The following is a 17,788-nucleotide window of genomic DNA, read 5'->3' on the forward strand; positions in this document are numbered from 1 at the left end:
GGGAATTTTATTCCTAATCGTGCTCAAATTAGTCATCTCCTCCGCCCATTGCTGAAAAAGACATCAAAACTTATCTGGACAGAGGATCATGAGAATTGTTTCAATGAAATAAAAAATCGCATCGGGAACGCAACTGCAAATAGCCACTATAACCCGCAACTCGAAACACGCCTAAAATGCGATGGGTCTCGTCCCGGTCTCGGAGCAGCACTTGAATAATTGACAGTTGATGGGTGGAAACCAATCGCATTTACGTCTCGGTTTTTTAAATTCTTGCGAAGAACGTTATAGCGTAAACGAACTTGAACTTCTGGGTGTAGTTTGGTCAATTGAATATTTTAAAAATTACTTGTACGAAACAAATTTTACAGTAATTACGGATCATCGTGCCCTTCTATCTATCATGAAAGAAAATAGGTCGAATAAATCATACAACGGCAGATCAACCCGCTGGATCGATTGTTTACTCCCATTTCAATTCGACATTGAACATCTTCCCGGGGCGTAAATGGGTTTAGTTGACTACATTTCTAGGCACCCGTCTCAAAAAGCTAAAAAAGTCTCCGCTTATGATGAGGAATTCATTGTAACAAAATTAAAATTAGTTTCTACATCTATTATTTCATTGGAATTAAATAACACAAAACCTGCATCTCATTTACACCAATTATTAATAGCACACAACCCCGCTTTACAAATCACACCTAAAATTGAGGCACACAATCCCGCATTACAAATCACACCTAAAATTGAGGTACAGGATCCAGCATTACAAATCGCACCTAAGATTGAGGCCAACAATAAGGCAATAAACTTAATTAACACACACGCGGCACAAGTACACAAACATGTTTATTATAATTCCCCTGCTCCGCGAAAGTTAGCCTCAAATACTGATTGTAATTTAAACAATTTAAAATATGTAGACCGTGCGTCACAACATCCACTTAACACTTCTCTCGATCAGCGAAATACCAGTAATCGTAAACAATTATTCCAAATTCGGTATGAATTAGCTATAGCGCCGCGCGAGCCTCTAATTATTCAATCTAAAATCCCGCCAATTAGGAGACATTCCTCGAATATTTTTAAAAATCACCACCCAAAAATAAAATCAGTGCTTTTTGCCTCTAGTTATCCTACAATTCAGTCGTACAATTTCAATTCAAACAATTCATTATCATCTAAGTCATTGTCAGAAATAAACTACATAAACAAAATCAGTAACATAATGCCTTCTAAAAAGCGCATCACTCGCGTTTGGTTTAACGACGCATCTCGGACGGCGAATCGACAGTCATCTAATCAAAGCGCAAATCACCCCACAAGTTAGCGTTCTAATTCGCCAGGCAATTCCAGCACCGCAAGTCAGCGACAAGAACCTTCAAACGACACCCGCGCAACAAGTTCCCCACTAATAACAACGCCAACATCTCCGGCTCACTCACCCAACGCAAGTACCCCTCTAACACCCAGCCCACATGTACCAAAATTTGAATACCTCGTATCAAAGATTTTTAATAAATATCTAATTGCGTCACTGACCAGCAAGTACGCAGTACTAAAAGAGGTCCGGGACTGCATCCTAACAAACAATGAAAGTCGCCTCAAAGTCCTGAATCCATACGTACAATCATACTGGAGAGATCTCCATGAACGTTCCGGGTGTGTATGTATCGATGAAAAGGTCGCCATACCGAACGTTCTGCGAGAGGCGATGATTGACGACATACACTCCAGCCATCCGGTCACAAGGGGTATGATATGCATGGCCACGCACTGCTGGTGGCCATACATGCATCGCGAGCTTATCGTTAAAACTACAGAATGCAAGCCCTGCACGGTGATTGGTAAGAATCCTAAATCTGTTATTCCCGCTAAGCAGTTTAATCCTCACATACCGTGCGTTGAATCAAATCAAGAAATTCAAATTGATTTTTGAGGTCCAATTTTTGATGAAAAGGGTAATGAAATTTACTTCTTAGCAGCTATCGACCGTTCTTCTAAATACCCTATTGCATGTATTTATGACAAGGCTAACGGACCAAATGTTCAAAAAATTTTGGACTAGTATATTGAAAATCGTGGAATTCCACGATCTATTCGACTGAATCAAGCAAAATGTTTGGTTGGCAATCAAGTAAAGACCTTTTGTAACAAAAATAATATCGAAATAATTGAAGCTCCAGTGGATGATCATCGTGCTGTTGGACTGGTAGAAAGACTTATTCAAACGATGAAAAATAGACTTGCATGTATTAAAGAGGAAAAATTGTCTGCTAACGCTTTTCATGTAAAGCCTGCATTAAATATAATAATACACCAATTGCGAATATGTAAATAAAGAACAACAAAATCTCGCCTTTCGAAAAACACTTTGGAAGAAAACCTAATACCCCGCTGAGCGTGATATCGACAACGCCTAAATTGTCAAATCTCACGTGTGAAAACACTGTAAACTACTATTTAGATGAAGAAATGGTGACACCGGAAGAAATCCTTCCAGATGACAAGTGGGTGAACGGGTACCGCAGTGACATTGAGGTTGATGTTGGGACGTCACGAGCGACGCAAGAGGCGCAAGCAAGAGAACGGGCCAGCAAGGACGGTGAATCACGTTTCCTGCGAACGAAGGCCATTCGCCCAATTCCTCTCAAAGAACAAGCGGTGGAACTCAACTTAGCCCGGAAAATCCATGGAAAGCGACGATCGAAGATAAACTTGGAGGGATTATATGAAGTACTCGCACCTGGCTCACATATCCTGAAAGTTAGCCCGACGACTTCCACAATCAAAGAACCCGGAAAACCTGTAGTAATGGTCAGGAACAGCGATATTGCGAAATTCGGGACGCAATTGGAGCGGCAATCCCCGTTAAAGGCGTACGTGGATCGCAGTTGACCAATATCGGGAGAAAAACTGGTGCAAAAACTAATTCAGAGTCACGTGAAAAAGTTCACAAGGAAACAAAAGGGGGATAAGAAAATGAAACATCATAAGCGTGATCCGGGCAGCGGGGTATCCTCCTCAAAATTGAACATTTCTCGCGCGATGCGAGGACGAGTCCCCAAAATTCCGAACTTTCTCGCTATCCGAAATCAGCAGCCAGAAGCCAGCACAGTTTCGCATAGCGAGCAGCCAACAACTTCCTCCGCAAACACATCTGCCGCAGCGAAACGACCACAAAGATCATCAGACTGCAATCGGCGAAGCCCATCTTACTACGGCTTTGATAGCCCATCTCCTGACTCAACAATCGCAGCTTCACCCAAACGACCTCGACGAGCGGGTGACGTTGAAAATTACCAGCCCCCACCCGAGTCCATTGTGGAAACGATTCAAAATTTTGCGGAACAACAGCCTGCAGAGACCAATATCTCCCCAGTATTTGGGGACGTTTCGCCACCCGCCACGCGAGATCCTTCTCTTCTTGAAACCGATACCCCAACTCTAGCCCATTCAATGACTGTGTTTAAAACCGAAGGACACAATTTGAACGAATGGGACAATTAGAAGTGAGTTTCTCAAAAGACACTTATAGAAAGACACTCAAAAGACACTCAAAGAGTTAATTAAGACACTTATAATTTAATAGTATTTATTTTTAGCTATGATAACCAGTACATATATTGTTATTATTTAGTTAACCTGGTACCAAGTACTAATTTGTAAATATTGTTATTAATTTATACATTCGAAAATTGTTATGGTAACAATTATCTTTATTGATGTAAGGGGTATGTGATACCCAAGGATATCATCCTTAGTAATTTATTTGGTGCGGTTTATATTTCATACGATGTCCTAAACTAATTCTTTTATTTGCCCTTCATAAACTGTTCATTACTTGTTCATTTAGTACCTCGTGATCTGTTTGTCATTTCCTCCTTGGTTTCCCGCTTCGTGATCAGACATGTCTGATCACGCATTCACGATTTGTTGATTAACATTTTATTCATTCTCTTAACTTCGCAATTCAAATTCAGTTAAACAATTCTCTTTGTAAATCCCGCTCCGCTCCGTTGAATACTCAAGTCAGGATCCCGCTCCGCGAATCACAGTTTAAAAAAATCTAAACGCACCCTTATCGCGAATAGCTACTCTAAATAAATAGAGTACGACACCCCCCAGCTCTGCTTAGCTACTACTACTTCCGTCGTCAATACAATTTTCGGCTTGTAAACACTGTGTGAACAATCTGATAATTTTTTAAAACTTTTTTAACATATTTGGCTGATAACAGGAGGTAATAGTCATTATTATATTACTATTACAAGCAATTAAAGACATTATATTATAGATTGCCATAATCTAGTGAAGTGAAGGGAGGGGGGGGGGCTTACGCTCTTGAACTATGTCAAGTGAAATGTCATTTGGTTTTGGACAAACCTTGTTCAATTTGGTTATGCAGGCTGATGTCTCAGACCGAAAATTGATGTCCAGACCGAAATGAACGCACAAGGGGGGGGGGGGGGGTTAGTGCGTACAAAATTACACGGTCTGGAAACACCAATGAACGCACGATAGTCTGGACATAGGTTACTCTGAACGCTCGATAGTCTGCACATAAGTATGTTCCGTTTGGGGCGGTCTGGACATAGACATGTTTTTTTTCTGGGACGGTCTGGACATATAGACATTCGATCATGGACCTCAACCTGGGTACTACTTTCCTGAAACTAAAACCAAAGCGGTGAAGATTATACACAAACTATTTACTTGCTAACCATTTTTGACATATATTTTTATTTTTTGGTTCTAAATGTTTCAGATTTTTCTTACGAAAATGTAAATATGGATCAATATTTCTGATATCAATTTCTTAGTAACAAAATGTCATAACTAAGGTAAGATCCTGATTCCAATTCTGTCTTTTCTGTTCTTGGAAAAATTATTCAGAACTCAACCTTTATTTATCTATCAGTTTTGACACGTGTACCCTTTTGGTTGCTTGCTTTTGTTGCGAATGTTTTGAGTTTTTGGTAACAATCAAAGCTTACAACATTTTAGCGGTAATATATAGCACGAGGTCAAAGAATTATCGTTTTTTTCCCGTTTGCATCCCCCCGTATGTTATGCTACCCACAGTTGCAGAGCACGTGTCAATACATGGTAAATCATTATGTTAAGATATGGCACGTGCGTCTGGGGGTACAAATAATATGCACCCACTAAGCTGGGGGGGGGGGGGCACAAACGGAAAAGATCCGAATTATCGATGTCGATAACATGTCAAACCTCTTCGTCTTTAGGAGACCTCGGCTTGAATCCCATCTGTCTACTCTCAGATGACCCTCTCCCACTTTTCCTCTGCTGTTCATACCACCACCCATCCAGGTACTTTCCAGCTAGCCGACGACTGAAGTTCTCCTGAGACGTCAGCGGCTTTCTGTTGTTCCATTTCGAGTTCTCCCACGTCCTGTCCAAATTGAGCGGTTTCGGCCTGTTTAACTCTCGGCAAATATACGCACGGCCATGTTGTAACTCGTCTAGTGACGTCACTTCGGAACCACTTTTGGGTGTATGAATTGACCTAACGCCGAATGGAATCTCCATTTTCTTGCTCAGATCGTTAAGCAAAGTGTCCATACTTCTGTAAGTAGCATCGCTAAAGTTGACAGAATGCGAAACTCGAGCGTCGCTGTTTTTGAAAAACTGGCATTTTTTCCCTCGCCAGTCGCGGTGGGCTAATTTGCCATACCTGGATTGGAACCCGGATCTGGGGTGAAATCTGATTGCCCGCCCTTTTTCGTCTAGGTCGTCTTCATTTTCGTTGTGAGGTCGTAACCCAGGATAGAATTGGTCAAGATTTTCTTCAAAGTCGAACTCAATGCTTTCGTCATCCATAGTTAACAGTTTAATAAAATTATTCAAGCTAGAACGTTTGTTTGAACGTAGAAGTTAGGTAGAGCACTTTTCAAACAAATTTTAATCATCTGAAAGATGCCAGTAGATTTTTCCGTTGAAAAGTTTACAAAAAAAATAATTTTCAAATTTGAATTCTACCTTTTGAGTATTTGATTGGTTTTTTCATTGATTTGATAACTAATACATATTACACAAATTATTACATTGTTGGAGACAATTTTAATAACAAAGCACGGCTAGTTTAAGCTGCTCTGTTTCATTTGTGGTGAAGCAACGAGAATTCTTTCTATATGTTGGTTTTGTATGAGCTGTATTGTATTTTATTATACTTCAATCAGAGTATAAAAAAGGCTTTAGATTTTCTCTTTTTTTAAGTTGAAGTAACCTCAGAATAAAGTCAAATGCAGTAAATTTCAATATGTTTGCAGTCCTTTAGGAATCGCACTTGAAGTACTAAAAAGTAAATTGTGTTAAATAATGTTTATTTTTGTAATATTCGGATCTGTAAACAATTTTTTATTATTTTTCATATGATATTAGTTTCAATGCAGTTTAGATCCCACTATAACTTTATGAACTGGAGACTGAAAAACTTAAAACAGGCTGGCTGAAACTGATCGCTGATCTGAACGAGGACTTGAAGGTTACATGTATCGGGGCACTTATAATTATTCGAAAGTACATCAATCATAAAACAAAAATTCGTGGCATATCAAAAATTGCGTAGCCTATAACCGAAACAAAAAATTTAAGGTTCGTTTAATATTAATTTTTTTAGACAAGAAGTATAGCTAATTGCTGCAATTATAATTTTGTTGCAAATTAGAATTATAATACTAATTCTGTAGGTCAATCTCATTAAAAAATGCGTTTGGAATATTTAGTTTTGGGACAGTTTTCCGTAAAGCTAAAACTTCAATTGAAGAAAAAACTGAAAAAACTAGTAATTTGTACAATTTGTTTTAACTTTGTAATAAAGAGTGAACTACTATATGTCATAATTCTCTTTACTACAGCAATAATACGCATATACAAACTGTAGAACGGAGGAAAATGTCAAAAGCTGATGCAGCGAGTAAGTTAGATAATTTAAGTTAGGTTAGTAAAACTAAGTTAGCTATTTGAGTTTTGCGTTCTGTGATAAAAGGTTATTGTTTCGAAGGCGCCAGAGAGGGGAGTTGAGTGATATATCTTAAACAAACAAATTAATCAACAAAAGCATATTGAGATGTCGATTTCTATCGGTTACTTGGCGAAGTTGTATATGTGCATCAGGCGAAAGTCCAAATGAGTTATCTAAACTTAGAACTACACTAAAGAGCGAACATTTGAAGTGAACTAGATACTTTGAACAGAGTTGGATTTTCAATTTTAAGTGAAAAGTGCGCCAAAAGAGAGGTGGAGCCGTTTGGAAGCATTAAAACAGCAGCCATGACAAGATTACAGGACAAACGGCAGCTACAGTCGAAGAAGTAGTGGATATCCATTCAAGTATCAGATGAAGAAGGTTCTCATGTAAAGGTGCACGAGTGTATAATGAGAGGGACGTTGACAGCTAAATTTTTCAATCTTAGTTTTTGTGCCCAATTTTAGCCTACATTGTATTAATCTGGTTTATTAGGACAAGTTGATCAAGCACTATAGCTGTAGGGGGAAACTTTTCCCAAAAAATGGTTTAGGGACACGTGTGTAGTTTAGTTTTGGTGTTTGATAAGAATTTTTTCCTTTTAATGATGATGAGGTTCGCGAGATTTATGGTCGCAGCAAAAGAGTTTGATCAAAAATCATTTTTTTTTGTTTGTTAAGCTGGCTCTGATGGCATATAAAAAACGAAAAATTTTTATAATATAAATATTTTTTTCCAAAGTTTGGTGCAATTAGCTAACCCGGAGCTAAACATAAGCGGCTCACTTCACTAAGTCAACAGTCGCAAAAGTTCGTAGCCGTAAGTTAACCAGTCTAGAGAATAACGGCTTGCTTGTATTCGGGAGAAAATTAATCTAGGAGGGAGGAGTGTAAATTGTCATTAGCTGATACAGCGAGTAAGTTAGATAATTTATGTCAGCTTAGTAAAAATAAACTAGCGGAATTCAGTTTTGCGTTTTGTAATAAAGGGTTATTGTTTCGAAGGCCCAGAGAGGGGAGTTGAGTGATATATACTAAACAAACAAATTAAACAACAAGATTTTTTTGAGCTGTCGATATATTTCGCTTACTTAACAAAAAAGTATTTGTGCATCAAGCCAAAGTCCAAATGCGTGATTCAAATTTATAATTGCACTAGAGAGCGAACATTTGAAGTGAACTAGAAACTTGGAACAGAAATGGAGTTTCAATTATAAGTAAACAAAAGTGCAATTTCAAATCTGCAAAACAATGGGCACCCCCAAACCTGGCACCCGTGAACTCTTTAAATTATATTCTTCATTTGACTTTGTTGGGATGTTCCTCTAATGATTGTGCATATATAGTGAGGATGCGCGACCGGTTACACTTTTTTGATCTAAGTTATAAGCACGGGAAGTTGTGTGATTTGAAGGTTTTTGATATTTTGAGTGAAAATTGGATAGTTTATGGATGAAAAAACAGTATAAAACAGTCGTACTAGTATTTATTTGTTTAGTAATGTAATGAGTAGTCATGGGAATGCTTTAGGAAATTGCGAGAGAAATTTATTGGCATTTGAAACATGAATAGGCAATTTTCACTAAAAGTAGTTTAAAACACGGAAACGGAAATAAAAACTTTTCGGAAAGTTGAATTCAGATTGACCTGGATATTGGGGAATAGACTAAATTGGGAAGATTTTGATGTGATGTTTAACCCCCATCGACCCGCACGGTAATAAAGAACGCCCGCGCTTTGGAATGTAAAATTTGAAATGCTCATGGAGTATTTCTACTAGCCCTATGATTTTTTGAGGTTTAGTGTAATTTTTCAAGGGTTTTCAAGTAGTGCTATTTTTAACTTCCGGATGCGCCCGGAAGTCATTGCTTCGGGATGAAGCAAGTGCAGAAAATTGGGAATTGGCGGTTTGAACGGGCGAATGACTTTGAAATGGTAATAATACGTTAACCTGGGACAGTTAGTGACAAAATATCCTTATGCCAGTCACTTATCCCGATTTCGAATTTTTCGGATTTTGGCCGAAACGATTCGTTAAAACCATTCAAATTGCAAACGAATTGCAACGGACAACGCTAACATAATAAATGTTGGCACGCATCTAGTTTGCACCCTACAGTTTCTAAATCTTTTTACCGATACTGTTTTGACCTCCAGAGCAAAAGTTTTTGGTTTTTAGGAAAACTGGTTTATCTGATATGTATAATTACAAGGTATTGCAGGAAACAGTTTGAAAATTTAAAATTACAATCGCTCTTTGTTTTAGAGTTGAGCTTATTTATTATTTAACACATGGCGTTTGACAGCGATTGATTTGAGCTAGTTAATTTTAGGCGCAGAAATGGAGCAATAAAAGCGTTATAAAAGAGCAATAAGAAATGGAGCAATAAGAGCATAAAGTATTTTCTTAGCAAACAGTAATGGAATCGACATTTGCAGTGTGTGCATATTAGGCAAAGTAGGTTTGCTTTCATAAGAGTCCAAAGGTTGTTTACATAAAATATTGAGAAAATTGATCAATGGTTGGTGGCATTTTAATGACAGAGCATAATTTTATATTGATTTGGCTGCATATCAAACAAAACCCTCATACAGATTGTAACAGATTTCAAGTATAGGTTGCAATTTTTACTAAAGTGATTTTTGTTTGTTTGCTTATGATCAGAGCGCATTGGTTGAGTATAAATTGAAATGACACAGAGAGGTTTTTGGCAGACTTTCGAGAGTTTGTATAACTTCAGAAATTTGAACACGGGAGAAATATTTGCACAAACAATGGCAAGCAGTTGGTTTGGCGGGAGTAAACTTTAAAAGATAGTGTGAAAATCAGAGAAAAGATTTAGAGTTGGAACTCTAGAAGTTTGTAACTGCAAGACAAGTTGGGGTACTGTGAGCGTTTTTGATTGAGTTGATTTGGCAAGTGAAATGCGGATATTGTTTTCATCATTATCTTAATTACTATTATAAATTGTCCTAAGTTTTTCCGTCCTTTCCTTTGATGCGTAAATAGTTTTCTTAAAATGGTTATCGATATAACTAGAATTGATATTACGAGCCCCATTGTTAATTACGTTATTTCAATGCAATCTAATTAGCAACAGCATATAACAGTGGAATAGTGGAGTTAGCAGAGTAACAAGGTGACGCTTGCTTCATCAATTCAAAACGTTTGGTTTAATTTACTTGATCGATCTTCTGGGTGACAGAGTCCCCCTCCCTGTTGAGCCTAGCAGAGTTTCAGAAGTCGACAGTGGCTCTCCTGGGTGAACTTCGTTTCTTTGTTACTTTCTGTTGTAGATTTATTTCTGATTATTTGGAGAGTGTGCTATATTTTGGTCGGAGAAACTGCTGAGAGCACACCAAAAATTGACTTATGGGTTATATTTGCGATGGGTTACCAACATTTTGATTATGTTTGGTTATCAATTGGTGAAGCGTTTCTCTTCACCAGACCACAGCATTTGGGAAGATTGGCACGAGACATATCTGAAATCTGACCTGAGGCTCAGATAGACGGAAGAAGAGATGATGAAGTGGTTGGCGACAAACGTGTGTGGCTGGGCCTCAAATGCAGTAAGTGATTAACCAAGAGGTTATTGGCGGTCGGCTACAGAAAAGCAAGCTTGGACACTTACAGAGACGCTGTATCAGTTTGAAATGCGATTGTTTGACATTCCATTTTTTTATAAAAGAAGCTTGAGAGATTTTTATGAGAGAATTTGTTTGTTAGAGGGAAAGCGTGAAGTAAGGCGGAATTCATTGACACCACTGATACTGTGGATCAGAGAATGCAACAGATGCAGATTTTATTGGATGAAGTTTTGCAATCTAGCGAAACTATGGAAGGGTTTGGCATGGGGTCCGTCATCGGTGTATTGAGAAAAAAGCGCTTAGTATAGATCTGTTTGGAGAAAATGAAGAAAAGATAGTTGCTGGGAGATGTATTACAAATAGAGTTCCGAGCTACTGTGATGAAGTACACACTGGATCTGAGGATCAGTTTGCGCGGGCAGTTTGTTGCAAAACAAATAAGGAAAATTGTAGAGCAGCGCTAAGCGATTATGCATACAGTGGTACCGGAAATGTTGTGACAGAAGAAAAATTTTTGCGCGGAGTGTTGAGTCTTGTGGTCAGCAGCATGCTACCGAAAAGGATTGGGTATTGCCATCAGAATCTGTAGAGCTAAGCAATGAACAGTCGGATGATGACTACTTTTTTAATGTACTAAGGATACAGATTTCTCACATGTGGAGGCCCTTGATCTTAACGATGCAATAAGCGAAACTAGCTTTGGCACAAATTTAGAAGAAGTAGCATGCGACAGTGTGACCGAAATTGACAGCAAAAATGTCAACAGAGTAAAAGCTTTGAGGAAAGATATGTTGTTGGGAGCTTGGGGACTGATGAAACTAGAGACCGGAGGTTTGGACCATACGTTCTGCAATGCAACAAACTTGGCTGATGAGACTCAATTGTGTACAACTGAGTTTACTATGGACACTTTGGAGAATGGGTCAGTTTCAGGTGAAACTGATTGGCCGTTGGTATCTGAAACAAAGAAGAGGCAAAAAGATGAGGCAGCCAGTGACCGGAACACTTTCACACAGTTGGGAAAGGAACTGGAGGAATGAGTGCAATCCCAATTGAATGAAAGTCTGCTTAATGGTGGTGTTTCGGTCGAACAAACGGATGAGCATCAAAGGAAAACTGCTTGAATGGACAGAACAGGGAAATCCGATCAGAATTCAATGGCTACATTGTTGCACAATTGGCTTCATGACGATCAAAAGCCTAGGAGGAAGGACTCGATCGAAGTTTTTCGATGGAAGTTGAGCAGAAAGTGGAGAAGACTGCGGCACGGTTTCGGGAGATTGCAAAGCTGTTGCTGGAGAACCAATCGTTGAGCCAAAAGGAGAGGTGGAGCCGTTTGAAAGCCTCAAAACAGCAGTCATGACAAGATTACAGGACGGACGGCAGCTACAGTCAAAGAAGTAGTGGATATCCATTCAAGCATCAGATGAAGAAGGTCTTCATGTAAAAGTGCACGAGTGTATGATGAGAGGGACGTTGACAGCTTAAATATTCAATCTTTGTTTTTTACTCATTTTTCGCCTAAATTGTATTAATATGGTTTATTAGGACAAGTTGATCAAGCACTATAGCTGTAGGGGAAATTTTTTCTCAAAAAATGGTTTAGGGAAACGTGTGTAGTTTAGTTTTGTTGTTTGATCCGAATTTTTTCCTTTTAATGATGGTGAGGTTCGCGAGAAGATTTATGATCGCAGCATTACAGTTTGATTGAAAACTTTTTTTTTGGTTGTTAAGCTGGCTCTGATGTCATATAAAAATACGATTATTTTTTATGATTTAAATATATTTTATCCAATTTTTGGTGCAGTTAGCTAACCTGGAGCTAAACCTAAGCGGTTCACTTCACTTGGTCAACTTTTGCAAAATTACGGAGCCGCAATTTAACCAGTCCATAGATTAACGGCTTGCTTTTGTTCGGGAGAATAATACTCTAGGAGGGAGGAGTGTAAATTGTCATAGCTGATGCAGCGAGTAAGTTAGATAATTTGAGTCAGATTAGTAAATCTAAACTAGCTTGATTCAGTTTTGCGTTTTGTAATAAAGAGTTATGGTTTCGAAGGCCCAGACAGGGGAGTTGAGTGATATATACTAAACAAACAAATTAAACAACAAGATTTTTTTGAGCTGTCGATATATTTCGCTTACTTAACAAAAAAGTATTTGTGCATCAAGCCAAAGTCCAAATGCGTGATTCAAATTTATAATTGCACTAGAGAGCGAACATTTGAAGTGAACTAGAAACTTGGAACAGAAATGGAGTTTCAATTATAAGTAAACAAAAGTGCAATTTCAAATCTGCAAAATAAAGGGCACCCCCAAACCTGGCACCCGTGAACTCTTTAAATTATATTCTTCATTTGACTTTGTTGGGATGTTCCTCTAATGATTGTGCATATATAGTGGGGATGCGCGACCAGTTACAATGTTTTTGATCTAAGTTATAAGCACGGGAAGTGGTGAGATTTGAAGGTTTTTGATATTTTGAGTGAAAATTGGATAGTTTATGGATGAAATAACAGTATAAAACAGTCGTACCAGTATTTATCTGTTTAGTAATGTAATGAGTAGTCATGGGAGTGCTTTAGGAAGTTGCGGGAGAAATTTATTTGCATTTGAAACATGAATAGGCTATTTTCACTAAAAGTAGTTTAAAACACGGAAACGGAAATAAAAACTTTTCGGAAAGTTGAATTCAGATTGACCTGGATATTGGGGAATAGAATAAATTGGGAAGATTTTGATGTGAGGTTTAACCCCCACCGACCCGCACGGTAATAAAGAACGCCCGCGCTTTGGAATGTAAAATTTGAAATGCTCATGGAGTATTTCTACCAGCCCTATGATTTTTTGAGGTTTAGTGTAATTTTTCAAGGGTTTTCAAGTAGTGCTATTTTTAACTTCCGGATGCGCCCGGAAGTCATTGCTTCGGGATGAAGCAAGTGCAGAAAATTGGAAATTGGCGGTTTTGAGCGGCCGAATGACTTTGAAATGGTAATAATACGTTAACCTGGGACAGTTAGTGACAAAATATCCTTATGCCAGTCACTTATCCCGATTTCGAATTTTTCGGATTTTGGCCGAAACGATTCGTTAAAACCATTCAAATCGCAAACGAATTGCACCGGACAACGTTAACACAATAAATGTTGGCACGCATCTAGTTTGCACCCTACAGTTTCTAAATATTTGCTGTCGATATATTTCCGTTACTTAGCAAAGTTCTATATGTGCATCAGGCCAAAGTCCAAATGATTGATATAAACTTAGAAGTACCTTAAAGAGCGAACATTTGAAGTGAACTAGACACTTGGAACAGAATTGGAATTTCAATTTGAAGTAAAAAGTGTGCTTTCGATTTCGTTCAATATAATGGGTACTCCAAACCAGGTGCCCCTCAACTCTTAGAGTTATATTCATCACTGAACTATGAAAGTTTGTGAGGATGTTTCCCTAATGATTGTCTACATCTAGTAGGGATGTGAGGCCGTTTACATTTCTGGATCTAAGTTATTTGCACGGGAAGAGGTTTGATTGTTTTTGATATTTGTAGTAAAAATTTGATAGTTTTTAATAACGGTATAAACCAGTCGTACTAGTATGTGCTTGTTTAGTAATGTATTGGGTGATCACGGGAATTTATTTGCATTTTGAAATACGAATAGGCAATTTTCACTAAAAATGATTAAGATCGAAATGGAAAGAGATATTTTTTGGAAGGCTGAATTCGTTATTGATTTGGAAATTGGGGCATAGACTAAATTAGGTACGAGGAATTCGATTTTGATTTCGAATTTGACTCCTACCTTCCGGCACGGGACTAACGCACGCCAGTGCTTTGAAACGCAAAATTTGAATTGCTCTTGGAGTTTTGGTACTAGCTATCTGATTTTTGGAGCTTAGTGTAACTCTCTTTGGGCTTTCTAATAGTGCTAGTTTTAACGTCCGGATGCGACCGGAAGTCAGTGCTTTGGGATGAACCAATTGCCGAAAACTGGAAATTGGCGTTTTTGAGCGGCCGAATGACTTTGAAATGGTAAGATTACGTTAACTTGGGACAGTTAGTGACAAAATATCCTTACGCCAATCACTTATCCCGATTTCAGTTTTTTCCGATTTTGGCTGACACTACTCGTTAAAAATATCCAAATTTTAAACGTCTCGGAACGGACAATGCTAGGACAATAATTGTTCGCATGCATCTAGTTTGCACCCTACGGTTCCTAAACATTTTCACCGATGATGTTTTGACTTCCAGAACTGAAATTTTCGAGTTTTAGGAAAACTGGATTTTCTGATTTGTATATTTACAGGGAATTGCTTGAAATAGTTTGAAAATTCAAAATTACAATTGCTCTTTGTTTTAGGGTTGAGCTTAGTTATTTATTTAACACATGGCGTTCGACAGCGATTGATTAGAGCTAGTTAAATTTAAGCGCGGAAATGGAGCAATAAAAGCGTTCGAAGCAACGTAAAATAGTTTCTAAGCAAACAGTTTTGGAATCGACATTTGCAGTGTGTGCATATTAGGCAGAGTAGGTCCGTTTTCTTGAGAATCCAAAGGTTGTTTACTTAAATTTCAGAGAAAGTATAACAAAGCTTGGTAGCAGTTGCATGACAGAGCATAATCTGATATTGGTTTTTTTGCATAGCAAACAAAGCCCTCCTACAGAATGTGACAGATTTCAAGTGTAGGTTGCAACTTTTACTTACGAGATTATTGTTTGTTTGCTTAAGATAAGAGCTTATTGGTTGAGTATAATTTGAAGTGACACAATGAGATTTTTGGCAGATTTTGGAGAATTTTGGATAACTTCCGAAGTTTGGACACAGGAGAGATTTTTGCACAAGCGAAAAAAAAGCAGTTGGTTTGGCGGGACTAAACTTTAAAAGATAGAGTGAAAAAAAGAAGAGATTGAGTATGAGACTGAACTCTGGAAGGTTGTAACCGCAAGACCAGTTGGGATACTGTGAGCGTTTTTGATTAGGTTCTTTTGGGAAGTGAACCGCGCATTAATATCAAAAATTGTCCTAAGTTTGTCCTTTCCATTGATGCGCAAGTAATTCTCTTAAATTTGTTATCCATCAGACCAGAATTTTTATTACGAGCCTCAATGTGAGTTAACCTAATTCAAGGCAATTTAATTTGCCACAGCATACAAGAGTGAAAGAGGAGAAGTAGCAGAGTAACACAGAAACGCTTGCTTCACCAATTCAAAACCTTTGGTTTATTTTATTTGATCGATCTTCTGGGCGACAGAGTCCCCTCACTGCTGAGCCTAGCAGTAATTCAGAAGACGACACCACCCAATTCTAATCAACCCTATAAATTTGAAAAAAATTAGTGCAGAGTTCGGAAAATTTGAAGCACTAGCTACCAAGATTTGCTTATACTGCAGATAACTGAGTTTACATTTTTATTGGCTGCATTTTATCAGATTATAATCCATATGTGAGCCACTATAAACTGTCAGTAAACGACAAAGAATTCGAAACACAGAATAACAATTGTTTTTGACAGTTTCCATTGTCAGAGAGAAGCAATGCTTTGCTTTCTACATTGGCTTGTCTGCTCTATTAGCGTGCAGTATAAAGAAATTATAACAATTTTGTGGAGTCTTTGAGATTTCGTTTGAATATAATTTTTGCTTTCTTTTATTGTGTACTTTTGTGTACTTGTTCCAATTTTGACAAATATAAGCAAATAATTTTAACCAGCTGGACGGTTTTTTTTTAAAAAAATAAATCAAGTTCAATTTTAAATTCGAATTTTCAAATTTTTCAATAAAAGAAACATCTCAACTCATCAGTGTGAAATTGATAAATTTCATTGAATCTTTCTTCAGGAACCCAAAATTATACAACCGGGTCAACTGAAGTTTGAAAATCTATTGAAAGAGCAATGTTTTGATCTCTGAGAAGTTTTAAAAACCAAATTTTAGAATTAAAAGCAGAAATGTTCAATGCAACAGAGAATAATATTGCCATTACTTTTTTATTGAGATGTTTTTAAGTGACGGTTTATATTTAAAGCGATCAAAAAGCCTCGGTCATATTTGCAAAAAAGTACATATAACAAAAATTTTCCTACCCCTAAGAAGTATTTCCTTGTGTAGAATGCAGTCTAAATCTTAGCAACTTACTCACAATTGATAAATTTATGTTGTGAGCAAAAACATTATGCATTTTATAATAAAAAACACCTTGTTGTTAGTAGCATTGCACTTGTGCTTAAAATATCATCAGTTTAAAAAATGTTTCGAGCATTAAGGTTACGTCCTACACTATGAAACGTTCTCTAGCTTGGCGTCAGATTTCGATTTCATGTGCTATTTTGCGCAAATGAGGTAGGTTTTCTGCTAGTTTTATTAATCAGCTGTTTCTGTTAGGTTTTGTTTTTGGTCTGCTAACTAGCACGTAACTACTTCAAAAACTGCGTATGACGTAAATAAAATTAATTTCAAATGGTTCTCCTAAAATACTTAGTTTATTTGCTTATAAAACGTTAGATGGTTTTTATTTATCAGTTAATGGTCTTGGTTATTATATCACGTTATCAGCGATCTATATAATGAAGAATTTTAATGGGATGCTTTTTTGCCGCTTATGTTCTGAGGTTTTCGTAGAAAAGTTCATAATTCCATGTTCGGTTGTTCTCCAATTGATCTGAGGTCTGTCAAAAATTGTACCCAAATTTAGGCCAGATGATTATGTATGATTTTTATATATAAGTTTAAAACAAGATGTTTGTGACCAGAACGATGATGAACATCGTAGTAATTGCATTCCTTGCGCATATTTGTTCTTCCAACTGTTTGCTTGTTTTCATCTAGTTTGTATTTGTAAACAGACAAACAGATTTTGTAAACACAAGATGTTCTAATTTAAGTAGACGCTATCAGTTTCACCATTCTATCAAAAAAACTTTAAAAATATGCAAGAGAGTTCCAAATGCTTGGGGGGTAACTTTATCAATTGTTAGCGCAATCGTTTTCAAGTAAGCAGAGACTGAAATTAACGACAATGAAGACAAATTATTGCCATTAGTGTGTTTCTGTCAAACTGAAAAGCATGAGGTTAAGTTTTGGAACCCTATTTTAAGAGTTAATGAAGAGCTTGAAAGCCCACGAAATTGAAAGCCACGTTTTCTTAAAAACCAAACACTTTAGAAACAGATATTGAGCTTTGATCTCGTTTTGTGGGTTTT

At 37.4% G+C, this 17,788-nt stretch overlaps 2 protein-coding genes across 5 annotated transcripts in view; one reads left to right on the forward strand and one right to left on the reverse strand.

Moving 5' to 3' along the window:
* LOC142339645 (uncharacterized) overlaps nucleotides 1-6,106 on the reverse strand; it is an 82,985-nt gene extending 76,879 nt beyond the window's left edge. For 2 of the 3 annotated variants that reach the window (XM_075389834.1, XM_075389833.1), the window contains exon 1: nucleotides 5,239-6,104. In XM_075389834.1, coding sequence (XP_075245949.1) covers nucleotides 5,239-5,847 — 609 coding nt within the window. In that variant the 5' untranslated portion in view covers nucleotides 5,848-6,104. Of the gene's footprint in view, nucleotides 1-5,238 lie in introns of all 3 variants that reach the window. The other variant, XM_075389835.1, reaches the window with a different exon arrangement.
* LOC142339644 (uncharacterized) overlaps nucleotides 1-17,788 on the forward strand; it is a 615,633-nt gene that overhangs the window by 257,324 nt on the left and 340,521 nt on the right. The window lies entirely within an intron of this gene.

This window comes from Convolutriloba macropyga, chromosome 5 (assembly GCF_964194025.1).
Source record: "Convolutriloba macropyga chromosome 5, txConMacr16.3, whole genome shotgun sequence".
NCBI lineage: Eukaryota > Metazoa > Xenacoelomorpha > Acoela > Convolutidae > Convolutriloba > Convolutriloba macropyga.